General features: G+C 38.1%; 1 protein-coding gene across 2 annotated transcripts in view; it reads left to right on the top strand.

Annotated features, from left to right (window-relative positions):
• The window catches only part of hsd17b4 (hydroxysteroid (17-beta) dehydrogenase 4), a 123162-nt gene extending 101082 nt beyond the window's left edge, over nt 1-22080 (top strand). For both annotated transcript variants that reach the window (XM_048527665.2, XM_048527664.2), the window contains 4 exons: nt 3824-3913; nt 6559-6697; nt 17767-17894; nt 21020-22080. In XM_048527665.2, coding sequence (XP_048383622.2) covers nt 3824-3913; nt 6559-6697; nt 17767-17894; nt 21020-21109 — 447 coding nt within the window. In that variant the 3' untranslated portion in view covers nt 21110-22080. The remainder of the gene's footprint in view (nt 1-3823; nt 3914-6558; nt 6698-17766; nt 17895-21019) is intronic.
• The last annotated feature ends 797 nt before the right edge of the window (nt 22081-22877 follow it).

The following is a 22877-nucleotide window of genomic DNA, read 5'->3' as shown; positions in this document are numbered from 1 at the left end:
AACTGTTCTTTGGTTCTCCCTTCCAGAGTTAGCAACTTCACATTTTCCCACATTATACTCCATTTGCCAACTTCTTGTTACATTTATAACCTATCGTTATCTCTGTAAACTGTTTGTATCCCTCCCACAACCTGCCGTTGCACCCATTTTACAATTGTCTGAGATTTTGGCTCCAGGCATTTGTTGCCTTGCTGCAGGTCATTAATATATTCTGTAAGCAATTGCAGTCCCAGGACTGAGTCCCCTGGGACTCCGCAGGTTACGGTTTGCCAACCTGTTTCCTGTCTGCTAGCCACTTCTCAATGCATGCCAATATACAACCGCCAACGCCATGGGCTGTTATCTTATGCCTTAGCCTTTGTGAGGTATCTTGTGGAACGCCTTCTGGAAGTCCAAATATAACACACCTGTTGGTTTCCATCTGTGCACTCTGGTTGAGACTTCTTTGAACTCTCAAATAAATTGCTTAACTACAGTTTCCTTTTCATGAAGCCATGTTGACTCTGCTTGGTTAGATTATGATTTCCAAATGTTTTGCTATTACTTCCTTAATTGTTTCAAAATCTATTCCAACAATAGGCATTCGGCTAATCAGTGCATAGTCATCTGTGTTTTGACTTTCCCTCTTTCTGAATAGGTGTGTCACATTGTAAAAGTACCACAAGGTTAGAAAACTGCCAGACTCCAATGATTTTAGGAAAATTACTACCAATGCATCCTCTATCACTGCAGCTACTTGTTTCAGGATATTAGAATGCAAGCCATCAAAGCCAGGGGACTGATCTGCCTTTAGCTTCATTAGTTGGCAACTTCTGCTTCTCTAGTGATGTTGATGGATTGTACTTCCTCCCATGCACTCTTTAATATTAATGGAATGTTGAAGTATCTTGTACTGTAGTGACTGATGCAAAAAATGTTTAATTCTTCTAGTATTTCCTTGTTCCCCATAATGGTGTCCCCAGAGTCATTTTCTAAGGAGCTCATTTTGATCTTTTTCTTCCATTTTATATATTTAAAAAAAGCTCTTATTGTCGGTTTTTTATTCCTCACTGGTTTGTCCTCATAGTTTATTTTCTCTTTATTATTGTTTTGGTCCCATTTTGCTGAATTCTGAATTTATCCGAGTCTTTGGAGCTATCACTGACTTTTGCCTCCTTTTAACTTTGTTTTTGTTCAACTTAATATTGAATACTGAAGATCCTATACACTAAAAGGCAATACAAGCAACAGAGATCTGGTAGTTTCTAAATTAGCGCAATGCATATAAGTACGAATAAAGTACATTTAGAGGCATAGGAATTGTCTGTGTAGATGCTCACAAAGCACTTGGCAGAAGCGCACATGTCATAAGCATTCCTTAGGTTAAAAGTGGATCTTGGAGAGCTGAAGTGGACTGGAGTTTGTCCAAAAGCGGCCATGATGATGTGTTGAGGATGGCAGTTTGGCAGGGGAAGAGGACAGTGTCCACGGAGTATGCAGTGAGATGGTCTAGTTGGATGGAGGCTTGTCGAAGCAGACAAGAAGCTGTGCTGCCAGGTGACCCTCCTGATTTTCATGTCAGAAATTATTGCTATTGAGTTCCTTGCGAAAGGAGGGGATGATTGAGAGCTATGTACAATAAAGGTGACATTACCTAGTCATAAGTTGCTTGTGTATGGAAATAAATTAGTCTCTGCTTATTGGTGAGGTTCAGAATTTGTCATTTAAACCTTAAGGGATGATTCGTTCCACTGCCAGGAATCTGTCTTTTTTCATTCATGCAGTATTTGCTCAACTTTCTTGCCTTCATCATATTGTTATGACAAAGGAGAATTCCACCCTGTACATTACATCGGTTTGATGACTTTCTGATATGCCCTGCCTGTGTCGTGACTTAATAGGGAAGAGTGCACTGACAGTTACGCCTCACTGTTCCACAAGCTATCACAAGATGTATAAAATCCCAGTTAGATCACCAGGATGACCAATTTGTCTGACTGCTGTTTGAGACAAAAGCAATTCACACTACATTTTGTCATTAAATAAAATAATTTCTATTTATTGTAACACAAAACTCCAACCAATGGCTGATATAAGAAAGGATCCTAAACTTCTACTTGTGACTTAAACTATGTTCCTTTAAAACCCCAAAATCTGTGCACACTTGCTCATGGTTAAAACCGACACATTACAGATGGAACAAAATAGATGGCAAACAAAATTTCATTCATCAGAAGTTCAAGAGTGGTTGAAACCATCTGCCTGAATTCCTTTTGATTTGGCAATGATGACACATTGTTGTCATTAAAACAGTGGATTTGTGTTTTTCTTGTTAAGTTTCCTTCTTTCAAATTTCTTTGGTTTTTCGGTCTTTTAACCTAAGCCATGCTCTGCACGTGTTTCAGTTTTACAGAGTATGTATCAGCCAACTCGTAAGTCCTTAAAGTGATTTGAGACCACCAGTCAATCTGCACGTATCTTTATGCAGGAGTGTATGTATATGTGGAGTAAGTCCAGGTTCCAGTTATAACACAGCTTCAGTGGGTGTCAATACCCACATTGTATTGGGCTTCCACTGCATTTCTACTTTGATCATCTCCATTCATGGGATATTATGTCGGCCAAATGGTGTGGACCAGAGTCACATCCAGGGAATGCCCCTTTTCTGATTCTTATTAATTGTTTAGTTGATTTATGATCGCAATTCATTTGTTTTCCCCCACTCCTAGCTGTGCTTACTGAATTTGACTTGACATAGTTGATGGAAAGAAGGTGTTCCATCTTGTGGGTGAATTGAGAGTTGGGGAATGCAGTTTGAAAATAATTAATGTCCCATTTAAAACAGTTAAGAAACTACTAATCTGAATCATTAGCCTTTGGAATTTAGGAACTATCTCATTGAATGTTTTCAAGACTCAGATTTTCGATGGAGTCAGTGGTCGCAGCAGAAAGGCAAGAAAGTAAAGTTGAAGGCACAGTTCGATTAGTTCCGATCTTACTGACTGGTAGAGCTGACTCAAGGAACAATGGCATGCCCTCCTATATCTTATGGTTTTCGACTTCTGTGCTCTTAGCCCAGTAGATAATCGCTACATTATTTTAGAAATGAAATTGGCCATGATTTATGATTTTATAGTCTGAAGTTATCTATACTGAGTTACTTTTGGAATTTGGCCGTTGGTCTGTGCCTGTATATTATGAATTCTTTGCTACAATACCTGAAAGAATTTTAAAATTTTTAACATAATATAAATAATGGGATCTAGAGATAGTAGGAACTGGAGAATCTGAGATAACAAGGTGTAGAGCTGGATGAACACAGCAGGACAAGCAGCATCAGAGGAGCAGGAAGGCTGACGTTTCGGGCCTAGACCCTCCTGAAAAATTGAAGAAGGGTTTAGGCCCAAAAGGTCAGCCTTCCTGCTCCTTTGATGCTCCTTGGCCTGCTGAGTTCATCCAGCTCTACACCTTGTTATCTCACCTTGTTGATCTAAGTCAAGATAGGTTTAACCAAGACTTCTCTCATCTATTGTACCCTTGTTTGTGCCTTTATCAGATTAGTAACTTGTCTCAACAAGGTTATGGTGAATGACCAGAAAAACACTTATAGAAATTCACACCCAGCCTTCCATTATGCGCATTATTTGGATAAATTGACATATACTTTGAAAAAATTGAACTAGCCTTTAGAGTACGTGTAGTTCTGAGCTGTTTTATTAATCGTGTAGAAATATAGTTGATGTGCTTGAAGCGCAGTATTTTACACATGGTTTGTGAGTTCAGTTTTTAACTGAAGCATTGTACCTTTTGGCTTTAATACTGTCTTTGCCCTTCTATCCCTTAGGTCAAAGAAAGTAATGAGATTGTTCTTGCAGGAGCTTATGTTGTTCTGGAGGAATCTATTTATAAAGCCAAAAGTAATGACATTGGCATGGTAAGTTGGGAGATTTGAAGAAAATTTCAGTTGGCTGAAAAAATTAATTATTTAGAAGTTTTTTTCTGGAGAGCATTGACTTATGAACCAAATGTGCAAATATATTGCATAGTCTTATAAGAGACATGTGAATGCCCACAGGGAGAGGACTTGTACATCATATTAATTATATATCTGGAAAGATTGAGAGTTAATTCACTTTAGGAGAAACAAAACCAAAATGCTCATTTAATTATTTTCCCTCTAATCTGCTTTTTTGAAAAAAACAGTCCTCTGGTGGTTAGCAAAATATTTCTGGAAATTAAAATAAAAGGTACTTTAAATAATATTATTTTGAAAAATGAACTTTTACTTGCCTTTCTTTTGTATGTGGCAACTTGTTGTAGCTTTCTTTAGGCATTTTTACACTGCCTCATTTCCACATTTGATGATGCCAGTTCATGCTGTCACACCTGCAAAACATAGGTGGTTCCGGTATATTGAAATAGTCCTCGACAGCTCGTGCATAAAAGCACAGAAGTTTTGAAAGATGTTTTGCTTGTGTTAACTGTTTTCATTACTTAAACTACAAGTTTTTGACATCTGCTATGTTAAACGCTCTGAACTAATGTCTTCTGAAATTGTGTGTACTTATTTGTAGAGCTTCTTCTGGGTACTTCACAAAGAGAGGAAGGAAGGGAAGTAGCAGGGAGGTTTAAACAAGATTCCAATAAAAAGTATGCAAATAAATGGAGATGTTCTCACAGGACACTTTGCACAATGAACTTGGTTATTAGGTCTAGGACATCATAACTGTCTCCAGAGGTCAACTTCCAGAATGAGGCTATAACAATTGTGATGTCTCCTGCAACAAGCTGTGTGACCAAATACCATATGATTTGCTGTACACATGGTCACTTTAGCTGTGAGCTACTCTTCCTGCAAATCCTCCGAAGTTGCAGTGTGATAAGATATCAGTGACTTCATTCAGTTTGTAGGCCAAGCTTTCATTAAGTGGCTGTCTTGTTTGCTAGAGCCCAAGGCCAATTAGGTGCAATATTCAGATCAGTGAAAACCCAATCAGTAGGCTTATAAATGTAAATGTGTTTCCTGCCATATCTGTAGAATCCTGTTTGCACTTCTCAAGTTAAAAGTTTGTAGGGTGTCCACTGTATGCCACAATAATCAGGTAGTGAAGCCCAGGCATCAAAAATGGACCATGTATTTCATGGATGCTAATGGGATTGGCACAAAATATTTCAGGTATCATTCAAAAAATGGGAATGTTTGGGAACATTGTATTTTCTCAGCATTTCCTTTATCTAGTGTCATATCATTCTGCTGATGCTAATTTCCCTCGAATCTCTTAGTTGTGGGTTAATAGATCTCTTTAGCCTGCCCTGTTAGCAAGATGGTATTACCACATATGATGAGATGTACTTTTTGTTTCAAGAATGCTTTGTCATCGTAATGACTGCTACCATCCCTTTCCTGGCCAAATCTATTTGATGGATGGACAGATGAGATTGAGCTAGTTTCCCATCATGTTGGTTTTGCCACTGAATGTGGTATAGTTTAGCAGCCATCAGTCAACTCTATTACAATAAGCTGAGTTAACAGTCACATGTTGGGCTGCAGATCAATTCTTACTACTGGACATAGAAGTTCTTCCCCGCCAAAAATTAGTTGTCACTTTGTTTTGTTTCACTGTTTTCTCTAAATGAAGGTTAATAGGGAGGATTGCTGTTAATGACCAAGTTGCTTGATAAGGTAGATGATGGGTTGTACAAGGTTTCCTTAATTGTAATTCAGTTGAATCCAAATTAATATCAATGATTGGAGATAAATGGTATAGGAACCTGTGATCATGTTCCAATCCGAGGATTTATCTTCCTTGTCCCAAGTATTAGCAAATTTGCATATTATTTGCAACATTACTTATTCACATACCACAATTTTTTCATCAGATTCTAAGATTTATGGAATTGATTATGGCATTTTCTGAGCTTAAGCTTTGTGCTGATAGAACATAAATTATTAAATTTGGGGAATAAACCAGCACATAACAGGGAAGTGTAAAACTATTCAACCACCAAATATATTTTGCATAAAGTGTACTCGTGATGAATATTTTAAGAAACTGATTTGCTATTGTAAAACAATAAAATGATTTTTACTACTTGCTGTAGCTATAACTTGTTTTGGAAGAGAGAGATATGCCATCAAACTTGAGATTGGTAGTTTTCCCAACTTTATCAAAAGGGGAATCTTAATGATCAATTAACCCAGAAAAGAACCTTAAAATAAATTGTGGGTAGCCCAAAATTTTCTCTCAGTAAATTTTAATGAGGTTTAATCTGTACTTGTCTTTGTTTAGAATTCTTAATGGTATGATGTGTTTTATTTTGGAATTGAACAGCCTTTTTCAATCTGCAAACTATGAAAGTACTTGTCTCTTCCTTAAATATGTAATACTCCGCATTCAGTGAAAGAGTTTGGTTTTGCAAATGGTATAGAAAAGAGAGTTTAAATGTTATGAAATGTAAATAATACTACTACAGAAAGCATCAAAGTTCTGTAGTTTCAGGTCAATATAGTGGAATAGAATTGAAAGAAATCACCAAACTCAAAAGCAGATTTACTGCAATTACTATTATTTTCTTCAGAAAGAGGAGCTCCACAGTGACCTTGTATTTGCAGAAATCAGTCAACGCATTAAGGATATTGGCAAGGAGTTGGTGAAAAAGGTGAATGCCATCTTCCAGTGGGATATCACTAAAGATGGGAAAACTGCTGCACAGTGGAGTAAGTTATGTAGTTTCTTGAAGTTATTTGTATTTAAACAATGATAAACTCTCATTTTCAGCATTCCCAGTACAGATATTGCAGCGCAGTCACAGTTTTAGGGTTTAACAAAGAACAAGAATGCTCATTGTATGACTGATTAAAGATAGTGCGATAGATATTTTACGTTTTTTCTGCCTCATTATAAAAAGGATACATCCTGGAGAGGATTGTAAAAGGATTTATAGGAATGAAACAAGAAGGATAAGGTTATTCCTATCTGGGATTGTTGGAAAGGCTGGGCTTTTTTTATTTTCTCTAAAAGGCCTATCTAAAGTAAACTGTATGCAGTAAGGGGGTGGGTACCAGAATAGCTAACTTGCTGACAGCAAGGCGGAAAGCACAGAGCAAGTAAAAAAAATAGTTTCCAGATTGAACGAAGTGGTAAGTGGGATTAAACAAGGATCATTGCCAACCCAACTATTATTCACAATCTAGATGGGAAAGAGAAACCAAATGCATGGCAACACAAATCACCAAAATATAAATGATGCATGTTTACAAGAGCATTTTTTAAAAAAAGTTAAATAGTTTCATTTGTGAGGGATTGAATTGAGTAGGAGAGAGTTAAATATTTGTCAGTGCCTTGACCATTCTTCAGTATAGTGTGCAGTTCTGAAAGCCATATATTATAAAAGAGATAGACACCGGAGAGGATATCAAAAGGATTTGTAGGAATAATGTAGGAATTGTGAGGGTAAAACGGCCTGGGCCTCTTTTCTTTATCCTTTGGAAAGATTGGGTTGGAGGGTGATGTGTCAGGTCTTAAAAGTATGAATCATTTTAATGAAGTAGACAGACTGTTCGCACTTGCAAAAAAGGCGGAAAAATCTCTTTACACAGAGAGAAATAAAAAGGTGGAGCTTGTAATCACAGGGAGCAGTTAGGTAAATAGAATAGGTACACTGAGGGGAAAACAAGATAAACATATATGGAAAAAGAAATATACAGCTTACTGAAGGAGAATGAGAAGTGATTTAACTGAAGTGTAAATGCCAATTTAGATGACCAGAATGGCCTGTTTCAGCACTGTATGTTTATCCATATATACACTCTACAATGTTGTTATATCATTACTTGGAACCTACAGTATGAACCATGAGCACAAAGTGATCACTGTTGGAATCTTTCTAAATGCAGAAACTTGAAAATTATTTTGGTCTCAAGTTCTTATTTTGTAGAAGACTGTTTAAATTTCGATTTATTTTGCTCTGAAATCTCTTTTTTATCCCAAACTCGATGTGGCCTAGACTGCTGTTTCTATTTTCTGGTGTTCAAGCAAAGTCACCAATTCTCATTCACTGTTTTAACTAGGTCAGTCAGTAGCAACCATAAGTTGTACTTGTTTTGACAATGAAATTCTACTTGAGCGAGACTCACAATAGAGTTCAGGGAATTCGTCATTAGGGGAGTTGGGGAAGAAAGGGAAAGGAGTGTTTGTTTGTTTTTACTTTTCTCACTTGTGCAGCCTTCATGAATTGATTCTCACGGCCAAAGCTAGGTATTTAATGAGTATCTAGTAAGTGACCACGGTCCATTCTATCGCAAAATAGTATTGCACCTGGTGGTAAGTTTAATAAAATAGATAAAGGCAGAAATGAATAAAATAATTACATATTTCCTTCAGGTACTTTAAGAATAGCAGGCCAGTTGATGGGTCACAGCTGCAGCATGTGGGAGATCCTGGATGCCTCTGTAATCCAACTGACAAAGTGTCAGAAGATTCATGGACATAAGTGGGGAGGGACTGAATAAGGGGGAAAAACATCGAGTCAGGGTAGGAAGAAATAAGTTTAGTGAGCAGAAACAGGCAGAAAGAATGGTTCTGTCTCGGCAGCCCTGTTTGTGGATTTTGGGGAGAAGACAGAAGTGGGCTGTGTGGAGCTGTCGGACTGTGAACTGGGAGGCTCTTGGCGGAGATCCCCAGATGAGATGTGGTCACCTGCAGTTGTAGGCACAATGGTTTCATGCTTCATGGTGGGAGGAGGTGTTGAGATCTGGCATACAGCCTTCACAATTTGTGGTTGATGTGCCAGGCAACAACAACACTACTCTTGCCAGCAGGTTTGAGGGCAAAGCCAGGATTGGATCCGGGAGCATGGAGTGCAGTCAGTTCAGAGAGACTTAGGTTCAAGTGGGTAAGGCGTTGGTGGGTAAAGAAATTAAGGCCTTTGAGGTCATGTCATTGGTTCACAATGAACAAATTGAGTGCAGGTGAAAAGCCAGAGGGAGGGGTCCAGATGAAGGGAGAGTATTCAAGGTGGATAAAAGGGATTTGCGTGATAAGGAGAGGACTCGTGCCCAAAGAAATGGGCATGGATGCAGAGGCAACGCAGGAAGAGCCCAATGTCATATCTAGCTCAAAATTCATTAAAGTGAGTGTGCGGAGGGATAAAACTAAGATCTTTGTTGAGTATGGAATATTCAGCATCAGAGGGTGGAGGGGTGGAAGGAGGTAAGGGATAATAGCTTTATCAACAAGACAAGGTCAGGAGAAAAGATGGAATCAGAGGGAAGAGGTGGCAAGGGAGGCAGGTAGGGAGGTTCCAGAGGTATGTGCGTATTACAGAGTTGTTGCAGCTTCATTCCTTAATGTCTGAAAGAGAAAAAAAATCTTGTTAGGGCATTGAACGAGCTAGAGAATGAAGTTGAGCTGGGTGCAAGGCAACTCTGGGACAATGATCATGAGAATTTGTCGGACAGGTATGGTAGATAGCTTGTGTGATTGTCATCTACATATAGACTCGAAAAGCCAGATGGACAAGGTGGTCTTGATGTGTCAGAGATAATGGGAACTGCAAATGTTGGCGAATCTGAGATAACAAAGTGTGGAGCTGGGTGAACACAGCAGGCCAAGCAGCATCTTAGGAGCACAAAAGCTGATGTTTCGGGCCTAGCCTTTTCATCAGAAAAGGGGAGTTGCGTCAGCGTCCGTGATGGGCAAAGCGGCGTCAGTGGTGGGCAGAGCCGGGTAGGCGGCGGCAGTCACAGTGACGGTAATGTCTGTGGTGTTGGTTGCAGAAGTGGAGGCGGTGGCTACAGCAGCGGTAGCGTTCGCTATCCTGGAAGTGGTGTACCCGGTGGCGGAGGATGTGACGTCATCCGTGGTTGCTCCGACAGTGGCCACATGGCCAGTGGCGACGGGTACATTGTGGGGGAGGTGCAGGGTCAGGCTGGGGATTTGGGAGGTGGAAGAATCCCATTTTAGGTGGCAGGGACCAGTGATTTTGTTGTACTTACGGTTTTTAGTGTCCATTAAAGCTGAGTGGAACTGTGTGTTCAGTTTATGAATCCTGCAGAGGATTAAAAGCAGGAGAGGTCCTTTGCAGGTATGGGAGAGGGAGGCTCTGAGCTGGGGTAGGCTGGATTGCAGTGCCTGGACATGCCGGTGCATTGCTGTGTGTGTGTATTTCAGGACTCGCAGAGAGAAACGCTTCTGAAGGATCTCTAGGTTGTTGATGTAGATATGGTCACGGTTGGGGCCAAATTGGGAAGGCTTGAATGTAGACTGTAGTCCATTGGGGATGATCCGGTTCCATAGGCAGGTGCTGAGGAAGGTGATGTGGCTGTGGTACCTGGTTTGCTTCAGGACCTGATCAAGCAGTTTCAAGGCCGAAGAGATTACAAGCAATTTGCAGTGGTAAAGAGATCCCCTGAGGTTTGCCCAATAGGAGGAGGGTAACTTCATCAGGTTAGGCATCCCTGGAAGAGGCTTTGCAGTGAGGTTACAATTGTATCGAAGATAATGGGAACTGCAGATGCTGGAGAATCTGAGATAACAAAGTGTGGAGCCGGATGAACACAGCAGGTCAAGCAGCATCTTGGGAGCACAGAAGCTGATGTTTCGGGCTTAGACCCTTCTTCAGAAGAGCAGGGAACTTAAACACGCTCAAGGTAATCAGGCATGGTTTTATGAATGGAAATTGTATTTAATCAATCTATTGACATACTTTGAGGAAGTAACATGTACTGTGGATAAACAGCACAGCTGGATGTACTGTACTCTGATTTCCAGAAGGTATTTGATAAAGTGCCACATTAAACGTTGTTATGGAAAGTAAAAGCTGTATGACTCGTGGTGTAAAGATGGCATATTTGCACGGATTGAAGATTGGCTGGCTAACAGAATGGAGAGAGTAGGCATAAATGAGTATTTGTAGGTTGGTAACATACAGTGATGATGCCCCACAGGAATTGGTGCTGGAGCCTCAACTGTTTCCAATTCACACAAATGACATGAATGACGAACAGAAAGTATCGTTGCCAAATTTGCTGATGACACAAAGATAGGTAAAGTCAATTATGAAGCAAAAAGAAGGAGGCTGCAAAAAAGAAATAGATAAAGTGAGTGGCAAATGGGAAAGAATGTGTTCTGTGAGAAAATGTGAAATTATCCATCTTGACAGAAAGAATGCTAAAGAAACATACTGCTTAAATTATGAGATTGCAGAGTGTTAACTGTGGTGGAAACAATTTGGTGAAGGCTTACCAGAGGAACACCTAGAATGGCTGGTTTGTCTCGTGAGGCCTTCCTGATAGAAGTTTACGAAATTAAGAGACGGCATGGATAGAATGGATAGTCGGAGTCATTTTCCCAGGGTGTAAATGTGGATTACTCAGGGACGTAGAGTTAAGGTAAAAGGGGGAAAGCTTAAAGGAGATTTGGAAAGACAATTTTTTTTAAGTGGCTGTAAATGCTTGGAATGTGCTGCCACTTGAGTTGGTAGAAGCAAATACAGTAGCAACATTTAAGAGGCATCTTGAAAGATAATGAATGGACAGGCAATATAGGGATTTAGACCCCATAACAATAAAATATTTTTAGTTTAGAAAGGCATCCTGTGTCGGCGCAGGCAAGATGGGCCAAAGATTCTGTTCCTGTCATGTACTTTCCTCTTTGAAAAGTTAGGCAGACCACTGGAGTTTAGAAGAATAAGAGGTGTCTTGGTTGAAGTATGCAATGTCCTTGAGGGTCTTGACTGGAGAGATATGGAGTAATTGTTTCCTCTTGGAAAAATTTAAAATCTAGGGAATCCAGAACAAGGGGTCCTAATTTGAAAATAAGGGGTTACAAACTTTGAACAGAGGTAAGGTACTTTTTAACCTCAAAGTTGGGAATTTTTTTGATCTCTATTCCTGAGAAAGACAGTGGACACAAAATTTTGTATATTTTTTAAGGCAGATCTGGATGAATTCTTAATGAGGAAAGGGATAAAATATAATCAGGTGTAGGCATAAAAGTGGATTTGATGTTACAATCAGCACAACCCTGATGTTATTAAATGGCAATGTAGGCTCAAGTGTTAAATGGTCTACTGCTGGTTCATGTTCATATGCATATTTGCAAAACTGACAAACGTGCAAATTGGCCACCCCTTGCACAGTTTTATTTTCTATTGATTTGAGTGAAAGAGTTTCCAATCTACAGCTGCTCATTCTGCACCTTTTGGAGTTGATTTCTACCCACTATAATTTAAAAGGTATGCTGACCACTTTTTGGTAGTGCAACGTGATTTGATTAAAAATAGTGCATAAAAAATACCTTTTTAGATGACACGGTGTGAAGCTGGATGAACACAGCAGGTCAAGCAGCATCAGAAGGGTAGAAGGGTCCCAACCTGAAATGTCAAGCTTTCCTGCTCCTCTGATGTTGCTTGGCCTGCTGTGTTCATCCAGCTTCACACCGTGTTATCTCAGATTCTCCAGCATCGGCAGTTCCAACTGTCTCTGTAACCTTTTTCGATGGATTATTTTGTTTTCTTTGCCTGCCTAAGCAACCTGACCTATTCCACTACACCTACATTAACATTTGGTTTGTAAATATTTATGAATGGATTTAATGTTATACCTGATTTGTTATCCTAAGTTTTGTGGAACAGCTAGCATTTGTTGAGTTCTCCAAGTTGCATAGTTTTAAAATTTTAGATCACAAAAGAAATGATCGGTGACAAATTAAATAGGATTAGTAAAGTATTACTGCAGCTTTTACTTTAATATGTGGATGCTTGCCATGTTTTTAGTAACTGAAACACAGAATGGATTTCTAAATTTTATTTTAGTCCCTAATATGAACTGTGCAAATTTGCATTTGAGATAGGGCTGCAGTCTAATTTGTTTTACAAAATGGAAGAATACAAAGTTGGTTTGCAGATGACCCACAGCCATTTTGTAAAATTTCCAGCATATGTGCTGTTACAATCACTATTATTAAACGACAGGTAATAATTTGGAAATTATTTTCCTAATTGAAGAATTACAGACTTGATACAACAGACTCATAGCAATGAAAACAAAACATAATTAAACTTAACAGTATTAGCCTCCCTAATATATGCATTTAAAAAATGGTCTTCAAGTCCGTTTGCAAACAGGTACAAAGAGTTATTTTAGTAAAATTTGAGCTAAATCAATTCTTATTCTCTGTCATTGCAAATCATTTTATTTGATTTAATTGCTATATATATATATTTTAAACAGCACAATTACTACTCTGCACAGAGATAAAAGCAAAAATCCTTAGATATAAAAAGCCTTTTGCAAAGAGTTTGAGTTACAGTTGTACAGTGTAGCTACCACACTCACTGTTTTGATATGTTTTCCTTCAGGTTTGGTAGTCGGTGCTACAATTTTATTAATTTTAGTACTTGCAGAGTATTGGTTATTCTTATTGTTACTTCCTGGCCGTACATCTTGTGTTACTAAGTGTGCTGTTCAGGTGCAGTGATACTTGCAATGCACATTTAGTTGCTTTTTCCTTCACTGTGGCACCAATACACAGTAGAAATTGACAGCTGTTGATATAATTTGAATCCTTTGTCTCATTAGTGTCCAATGTGAAAAGTGGAGCCCAAATATCTTCAATTAATGTCCTTGACCCTGGGGACAGTGAAGTTGGCGGGTTCAGCATGAGTTAATTTTTTATTTATCCCCAGTAGAAATAATACATCATAAATTCAGGTTTACATAATCTGCCCTGATAGGTCTAGCCATGTTTAGTGCATTTTTGACCTTGAAATATCCTTTTACATTTAAAGCCTTTTTTTATTTAACAGATAATATTTTCTCTAAAGTTAAAAAGTACGACTTGTTTCTGGACTTGTAGTACTTTTCTAAATTTAAAATGATCTATTTAAATTAAACAAAAAAATCAGATTATTTTCATTCTGCCTTACATCATCCCTCCAGGCAGCAAACGTGTAGTTTTGATCTTATATAGCTGCTTCTCTGTATTTTAGTAAGAAACATATGCATTCTTTTACTCATATCTTGGGTATTTTAATGGATCGGAATAATAAAGGCCTCTTTGTAGTGATCACCAATATGGCTTTTTAATGCTTTTTAATCCACTTATGGCATTGTTGGCTGGGCCAACATTTGTTGCCTTTCTGTGGTTGCCCTCAAGAAAGTAGAAGTGAGAGCTGCCTTGAACTGCTGCAGTTCACGATGCTGTTGTTGCTAGATCATCTAACACTAATAGGGTCTATTTAATGACTTCAATATCTATCCCCTTCTATTCTTGATTGAAAGAGGGAAGAACTTCGAGAAGCAAAAGTGTATTAAAAAAGATTCAGTATGGATTCTAAAAAGCTTGCCTATTATAACAATTTTTTTTTGAAGTGAAGAATAGAGTAGACTGGGATTACATAGTAAATGTTACATACTTGGATTTTAAAAAGGTCTATAAACAGGACCACCACGTGGAAGGTACGCGACAAAAGTTATGTTTGAGATAAATAAATGAATAGCTAACAAATTGAATGGAAAAAAATGCCAAGAGAAGAGTTGATTGTAGTTGGTAAGTTTGGAGGAGTAAAAAAGCAATATTCCACAAATGTCATTGCTTTAAAAATTCAATTATAATCTAAATTAGATGTGGGGGGAAGATAACTCAGTCAAAATTAATAAATGATACCAAACTGCAAATAAGAAAGAAAAAAAAATCCATCATGATACTAAAAGGTGTTAGAAAACTTGGACATTATTGTTTGAATTTAAATTAGATTTAAAGTCGTTAAATATGAGATGGTACAATTTGATAAGAAAAGTCGAAATGCCCCCTAAACCTTAGCAAATGAACAGAAAACAGAATGGTTTGTAAGAACAAAAAATTGAAGCGTACAAATTAATAAATCATTAAATGTAGTGTTACAAATCAGCAAAACATTTAAAAATACTGACTAAGCTTTAATATTGACTCATCCTAAAAGGATGCTAAACTTGTATAGCACATTATTCAGGCTGTGCCTAGAGGACCTGCACAGTTCTGGTCTCCATGCTTTAAAAAGGGCCTAAAAACTGGAAAGGACCTACAAAACAAAAATTAGAAGGATTAAAACCAGAACTGAGAAAATATAGCTACTAGAATGATTGAACTGGTTGAAGCTTTTTTTCTTTCAAGAAGAGAAGATTTAGAGGTCTGTAAATTTTGAAGTGGGCTTGACAGGATAAATATAGAGAGGATTTCTATTAGTAAAGAATCCAAAATTAGGTCCATAAATGATTACTAATAAATCCAACAAGGAGACATCTCTTTACTCAGTTTGATGCTGCCAGACCTACTGACTTTCTCCAGCATTTTGTTTTTAGTATAACCCTGAAAGATCTTTACCTGAACTTCTAATTTATATTATAAACGAGGGTCCTTAGATTGGCACAGAGTTCCTTCTTTGCTCTGTAGTCTTGCCACATCCAGTCATGAGTGATGGGGGCAATTAAAAACCTAGTCGGAGGAGGATCTCCACAGATATCCCCATCCTCAATGAAAGTGATGTCCAGCACATCATTGTAAAGTATTTACGTGTGAAGTGCTGGGTGGATGATCCATCTTTCTCCTGTTAAAATTTTCATCATCACAGATGCTAATCTTCACCAGATTTGATTCACTCCTTGCCTTATAAAAAGACAGCTGAGGACAGTAGATGCTGTAAAAGCTTTGGGCCCTAATAGTATTCCAACAACAGTACTGAAGACCTATGCTTCTGAACCACCTCTGTCCCTAGCTAAGCTTCCAGCAAAGCTACAACGCTGACATCTACCCAGTAATACAAAGAAAATGCCCAGATCGGTCCTATCCACAAAAAGTAGGGTTAATCCAATCCTGCAGATTAGCGCCCAATTAGTTTATGCTTTGTCAACAACATGTGATGGAAGAGTTTATTGATAGTGCTATCAAGCAGCATGTATACAGGATTAACCATACTGAGCCTCAGTTGGACTCTGCCAGGCCTACTTAGTTGTTGATCCAACACAGGCAAAGCAGTTGAATTCAGGTATCAAAGTTGAGTCAACCTTGATATTTAATGTTCCCAGCTGATGTTGTTACTGGGTAAATCAAATCCCAGTGAAAAAATTGGTTTCTGAAGAAGGGTCTGGACCCGAAATGTCAGCTTTCTTGCTCCTTTGATGCTGCTTGGCCTGCTGTGTTCATCCAGCTCTACACCTTGTTATCTCTGAAAATTGGTTTGGTCACATTTTTATTTGGTTGGGCTGTATGGAGGCACAATGGTTAGCACAGTGGTTAGGGACCCGGGTTCGATTCCATCCTTGGGTGACTGCCTGTATCGGATTTGCATGTTCTCCCTGTGCTTGTGTGGGTTTCTGTTGGGTGCTTGGTTTCCACCCATAGTCCGAAGATGTGGAGGTTAGATAAATCAGCTGTGTCAGATTGCTGCATCATGTCCAGGGATGCGCAGGCTAGGCGGATTAGTCATGGTAAATGCGGGGATTGTGGAGATAAGATTAGGGGGTGGGTCTAGGTGGATGCTTTTTAGAGGGATCGTGAAGACTCGATGGACCAAATGCTCTATTTTGGCACTGTAGGGATTCTATGATTCTATTGTCAGAGTGGTCTTCACTGAAACACGAGCTTGTAAGATGTAAATTTGGATTTAACAATAGAACAAGTTTACTACACAAATGAAACAAAGATAAAATGGAATAAACCAAAAACCATTTGCATATCATACAAATTTAAAGGTTTCAAAGCACAAGATAAAATTTAATCCCAACAATATTTTTGTACACTTACCAGGGAGAATTTCCTTTTCTGCCTTCCCACCTTCAATTTGCTAGAGTTACCATTGACCAGAAACTAAACTGGACCAGCCGCACAATTCTGTGGGTACAAGAGCAGGTCAGGGGTTAGGAATCCTGCATTTAGAAACTGACCTTCTGACTCCCCAAAGCCTGTCCAACATCTAGAAAGCACAAGTCAGGAATATAAGAGAATGCTGCCCACTTTTTGGATGAGTGTAGCTACAGTTACATTCAAGGAGCTTGACATTGTTTGAAACTAACTTCATTTGTCCCTCATCCACCACTTTAAACATTCACTTCCTCCACCCCAGATGTAAGCAGCTCATCTATAAATTACACTGCAGGAACTCGCCAAGTTTCCTTCTGTAGCACTTCTGAAACCTACATAGGCAAGTGCAGCAGATGCATCAGAATAATACCACTTGCAAGTTCACTTGCAAGTTCTCTTCCAAGCTGGATGCAATCTACCGTGCATAAGAAGCAATAAACTATATTATTGCTTCTTCACTGTCATTGAATCAAAACCCTGGAACACTCTGCGTAGCAACACTAGGAATACTGATACCAGGTGGACTGCTGTGCTCAAAAAATGTTTTATCACAGTTTCTGAAGGATAATTAGGGATGGGCAACCTTGCCAGCCAGATGCCCACATCACAAGATTACACTCACCAAATAAAAATGAGTGTGGGATTTGAACATTTTATTCTCAGAATAGAGATCATATCTGCAATAGGTAATGTAACAATTTATAAAAAGAATTGAACTATCTTGTCCCTTATATTTAACAGACATGAAAATAGGTACTAAGATATGCTTTTACACATCTTATTAAGTCTCTCACTGTGTTACCACTGAGTTTCATTTGTAACAATTAGCCAACTTATAATTCTGTATTTAATTTGTTTTTGTTATTCTTCCATAAAATGACACACAAAAAGCATAGTTGTCATTGTTAAACAGAGTTTGTTTTAATAGATTTTGTGTGTTCTTTAGCTATTGACTTGAAGAATGGCTCTGGAGAACTGTACAAGGGAGCAGCACGGCATCGGGCTGACACTGTCTTTACAGTCTCTGATGAAGATTTCATTCAAGTAGTATCAGGGAAACTTAATCCCCGAAAGGTAACTAAACCTTATACCAACGCACAGTTTTGATTTTTCCCTTTGCCCCCAGTGTGTAAGACAATGTGGTTTTACCCAAATTGCAGGAGGAAGTTGACATGTAAATCTCAAAGGTCTGTTGCAGTGGAAATTCTGAAGATTTTTCAAGCTTACTGTTTAAAGATAGGAAACAAATAGGCTGGAGCCTCCTGTATGAAAGAATTTAAAAGCTTTTTTTGCTTGAGCCGAATTAAAGTAGCTGATTGACAGCCCCTGCAATATACAGCCTTCTATCCTTGAAGAATTCTGGAATAATTTCACTGGAGACCATCTTCTAGTCTCAACTCACCTGGCTTATGTCTTTTAGGCAAGAAAACCTGATATCCTTACCTGGTTGGGTTATATACAATTCCAGAATCAGAGATGTCATTCATTTTTTACTTTGTTCTGAAGTAGGCTAGCAAGCTACTTAGTTCAACAACTGTTGGAGATGGCCCACAAATGATGGTCAGCCAGTGATACCACATCCCATGGAAGAATAAATAAAAGAAAAACAATCAACATCCAAGATCAGCTTACTTGAAAAGGCTGTTTCTGTATTTTGAAATGGACCATTTGCAACTCTGTTTCCAAGTTTCATTATTATTTGTACACTACGTTAATCACAAAGAACACTAGATACCCAAATCACTCATCAGTAAGATTAATGTTATTGCTGAAATATTTAAAATTTATTGCAATAACGGTAGCAATAGAAAAAAAAAACTTCTGGCAAAGTTTGTGGAGCCATCCAGTCAACCAAATTATATATATGCATTGAATGTTTAGATTTCATAAATTCCTGGAAGATATTTGCCAACTTCTTTTGGTAGGGCTGGATGGAGAATATGTCAGTGAAACTTATTAAGGCGTTCACTGTTTCATAGTCAATAAGGACAAACTTTTCAAAATTTGAAGAAAGTACTTTGAAAATACATTTCAAATGTATGTTTCACTTTTTATTGTTTGCATTACTGGATGCAGCAGCCTGGAAATTTCCATGAGCAAGTTCTGCATTTTCAGGTCATCTTTATATGTGAAATAAATTAATATCTAAAGATCAATGCTTTGTACATACTCAAATCACCAAGTCAAAACTGGGTATAAAAATTTTGATGTAATCTAGTCATTTTTTACTTGCTATTTTCTGCCTTTAGAATTCTTGAAATAGTTGAATGTTTGAATATGCTAGAAATCTGAATGAAAGACAAAGAGCTGGAGAAACTTGCAGCATCTGTTGTAAAAGAAGCAGAGCTAATATTTCAAATTCCGGAGAAGCATCATATTAGACTTAAAACATTAACTGTTTCTGTTTCACAGGTACTGTCGTACCTGCTGAATCTCTCCAGCAGTTGCAGGAATTGTTTTCTCTATGTGCCCTATTTCATTTTCCAACAAGTATGAGTAATTAGCAATAAGGAACACAAACTATGAATCACGATAGATGCAGATTTGGTGAGCATCCTAAGGTGTGATGGTACAATATTTTTGCTGATGTACAGAAAACTCCAAAACATGCTTGAGAGGGGAAATCAGACAAATTTCAACTATAGAATTAAGTAGAGTCTACAAAGATAGTTGACTGATCTCGAGGTAATTAAGATAGCAATTGAACATGCAGATAAAATTCTTTGGATGTCTAGAAGCATCTCACAGCAGTGAAACATGTTTGGAATCACCTTGAGAACTTCCTACTCTTCGAATAATGTTGCCTTTTAACTTCTACCTAAATCACCATTACAGGTGTAGTAATTCTTGGTTTTGCATTTCATCTGAAGGATGGGAATTCTACAGTGTACCTCATTATTGCATTGGAATGTCAGCCTATGCTGCTGTGGCACAGTCATAGCATGTGTGCTAACTCCATTCAGATGTCTGTGTTAGCTTCATGCTGCCAATTTCATGATCATATTACACTATCATGTATTCAAATGAACTGGTATTTGCTTGTCAAACAGTTAAATTTCTAATCTTGGTTGAAATTATTAATTTAAACTATCCTAATGTGATCACCTACAACTTTAAGTAAAGTATTCAATTTTATTCACCGGTGATTGTGAAGAGATGTGAATTTCCAATCATATGGAAGATTTTGGGAAATCAGACATAGATGCATTTTTCTTGAGTGAATTTGTAACAACTGGCACGATATCCCGATGAAAAGCAAGGTTGAGAGGAGTTACCCAAATTATTAATATAATTCTGTTTACTAGAACTAGAGATTATGTTCAGCCTATACATCATTTTTAACGAACAAGGATATCATTCATTTCACCTATCTCACTTTTTTGAACTAATTGGAGTCATTTATGTATTTAACCAAATTATTATTAAATGTTAATTAGGCTGAAACTACAAAATGACATTGTCTGTCACCTTCCCACCTCTATCCACCTTCGACCCGCCTCCCCCTCTCTCCCTGTTTATTTCAGAACCCTCTTGCCCTCCCCCTTTTCTGATGAAGGGTCTAGATGAAACGTCAGCTTTCCTGCTCCTAACGTGCTGCTTGGCCTGCTGTGTTCATCCAGCTCCACACCTTGTTGTCTCGGATTCTGTAGCATCTGCAGTTCCTATTATCTCTGATATATTCATCGTTACTGTTTCCCCACTAATCTTTACCACTGCAACTGCCAGCTGTCAGACAGAGTGGGCTTGAAGAATGTTCCACCTTACGGGTTTTGAATCTTGAGTCACTCCTTGTCTGAGGCTTCAGGTCATTGTTGTAGACAGAATTAGGCTTCGATTAAGTAGCTCTCACCCAAACCTATGGTGAATATCAACAGTCCTAAGGTCTCAAACTGGATTGAGAGCTTGACAAATCCTCGTCACATCTTTTGATCTGCTGGAGCTGATGCAACCTGCAGTAAGTGAGACTGGCAGAGACTTCAGGAAATGAGGTTGCAGTGCCCCCTTTCACTAGCCCCAGGAGAACACAGTGCAGAAATTGTAGAGACCTAGAATTATGGATTGAACAATTTTTACAACTGAAAAACAAAATTGAAGATTACAACAGGGAGTCCAAACTATGCTACTCTTCTGGTATTATATTTATTTTCTATTTTGCATGATTTGGATTATGCTTGAATCTTTATTTTGTTTGTTTACAGGCTTTCTTTGCAGGCAAGCTGAAAGTTATAGGGAACATCATGCTTAGCCAGAAACTTGAAAGGATCCTCAAAGATCATGCAAAACTATGAGAGAAGATGATCGTAATTTTGGAGTACAGAATTTTTGATCATGGAATCAACTCAAAAGCGTTGAGCCAACATCATAAAAATTGCTACTGTTTAAAATTATATGATTTTTAAAATTTTGTTGTTCCACAGTTAATCAAAATAATCTTAATTGCAAGCTATCTTTTATTTTTATTGTGTAACATTATGACCATAAATCTCTATCTTCATCATAGTACCTTTTGCCTTAATGTTGAATGTACCATTGTTGTTTACTTTTAGACCATAAATGTCAACCCATTCTTTAATACAACAAGGATATCATTCATTTCACCTATCTTACTTTTTTGAACTAATTGGAGTCATTTATGTATTTAACCAAATTATTATTAAATGTTAATTAGGCTGAAACTACAAAATGACATTGTCTGTCTCCTTCCCACCTCTATCCACCTTCGATCCGCCTCCCCCTCTCTCCCTGTTTATTTCAGAACCCTCTTGCCCTTCCCCTTTTCTGATGAAGGGTCTAGGTGAAACGTCAGCTTTCCTGCTCCTAAGATGCTGCTTGGCCTGCTGTGTTCATCCAGCTCCACCCCCAATGATTGTAATTATCTTTTTTTATAAATAACAGCTGTGTTATCCAAAATGTCCCAAACAAACACTAATTCAACCATGTGGGCATATATTCCCTTGAAAACATTGCCATTCTTGAGGAGTGAATATTCTAAGAAAGTTATTGATTTGTATCAGAATTTGAATTTGAATACTCAGAATGCATTTATTGTTAGTTGAAGTGTTGTTTTTGTAATTTGGAAAGAAAAATTGCTGCTGCCTGCGTGTCTGTCTTCTCACTTTCCAATTAGCAGGTTAAACTCAGTCATCTTTGTCTTTGCATGTTAGAGTTCATGGATAATTTCAGAGGTTGACTATTTTCCTGATATGAATGTACAAGTTGAAACTTGCATATACTAAATTCATTGGGAATAAATAAATGATACAGTCTTAATGAATTTTTAGCATGATTTCTGTTTTATATCATGTGGGTAAAAACAAATTTGGTATTTATTTTTCTCACAGATTAGGTCACAGCAGGTAAAAAGTAGATGAAATTTTGACAGTTTCGAACTGCGTGGTAACTTTTTAACATTGAGCCCTTCTACCAGAGAAGCATCAAAAAACTAATTGATCTTGATTTTGATTGGGGTGATGATGTATTCTAAAATGCAAAGTCAGAAGCCACATGACACCAGATTGTGGTCCAACAGGTTTATTTGAAAGCACAAGTTTTTGGAGCACAGCTGCTTTGTCAGGTGAAGTGAAAATGCAAACGGAAGCAACTGCTGTTTCAATCAAGACAACGGGTTTATTCTACAAATGTACCTAGGGGAAACAGCATTCTGAGACACTGCTTTCCTTATAGTAATTTAAGTCTCAAAGTACACCTCAGTCTCATTGCTTACATAGGCCTGTCATGATCATAAAGTTACAGGATATGTTTGATGATTACAGGGATTGACACAACCCAGTCAGGATTTCTATAGGCTATACAGATGTATAGCCTATAGAAAGGCTATACGCTCCTCTCAAACTGTGCATTTCCTCAGTGCTGTGTCTATTTGTCCTCCTCATGGAGTCCCTGACACGCGCATTCCACAGTCGTGGAATCCTTGGTATTTCAGACAACACCCCCTCCACCCCCTAACAGGCCAGTTGTCTCATCCCCATGTTAAATGATCCTTTGGACTCTGCAGTATTGATGGGGGTACCTTTTTTCATTTTGTTGCGGAGGGTT

Source organism: Stegostoma tigrinum, chromosome 3 (assembly GCF_030684315.1).
Source record: "Stegostoma tigrinum isolate sSteTig4 chromosome 3, sSteTig4.hap1, whole genome shotgun sequence".
NCBI lineage: Eukaryota > Metazoa > Chordata > Chondrichthyes > Orectolobiformes > Stegostomatidae > Stegostoma > Stegostoma tigrinum.
Note: the sequence above shows the minus strand (reverse complement) of the source record. Positions and strands in the feature narration are given on the sequence as shown.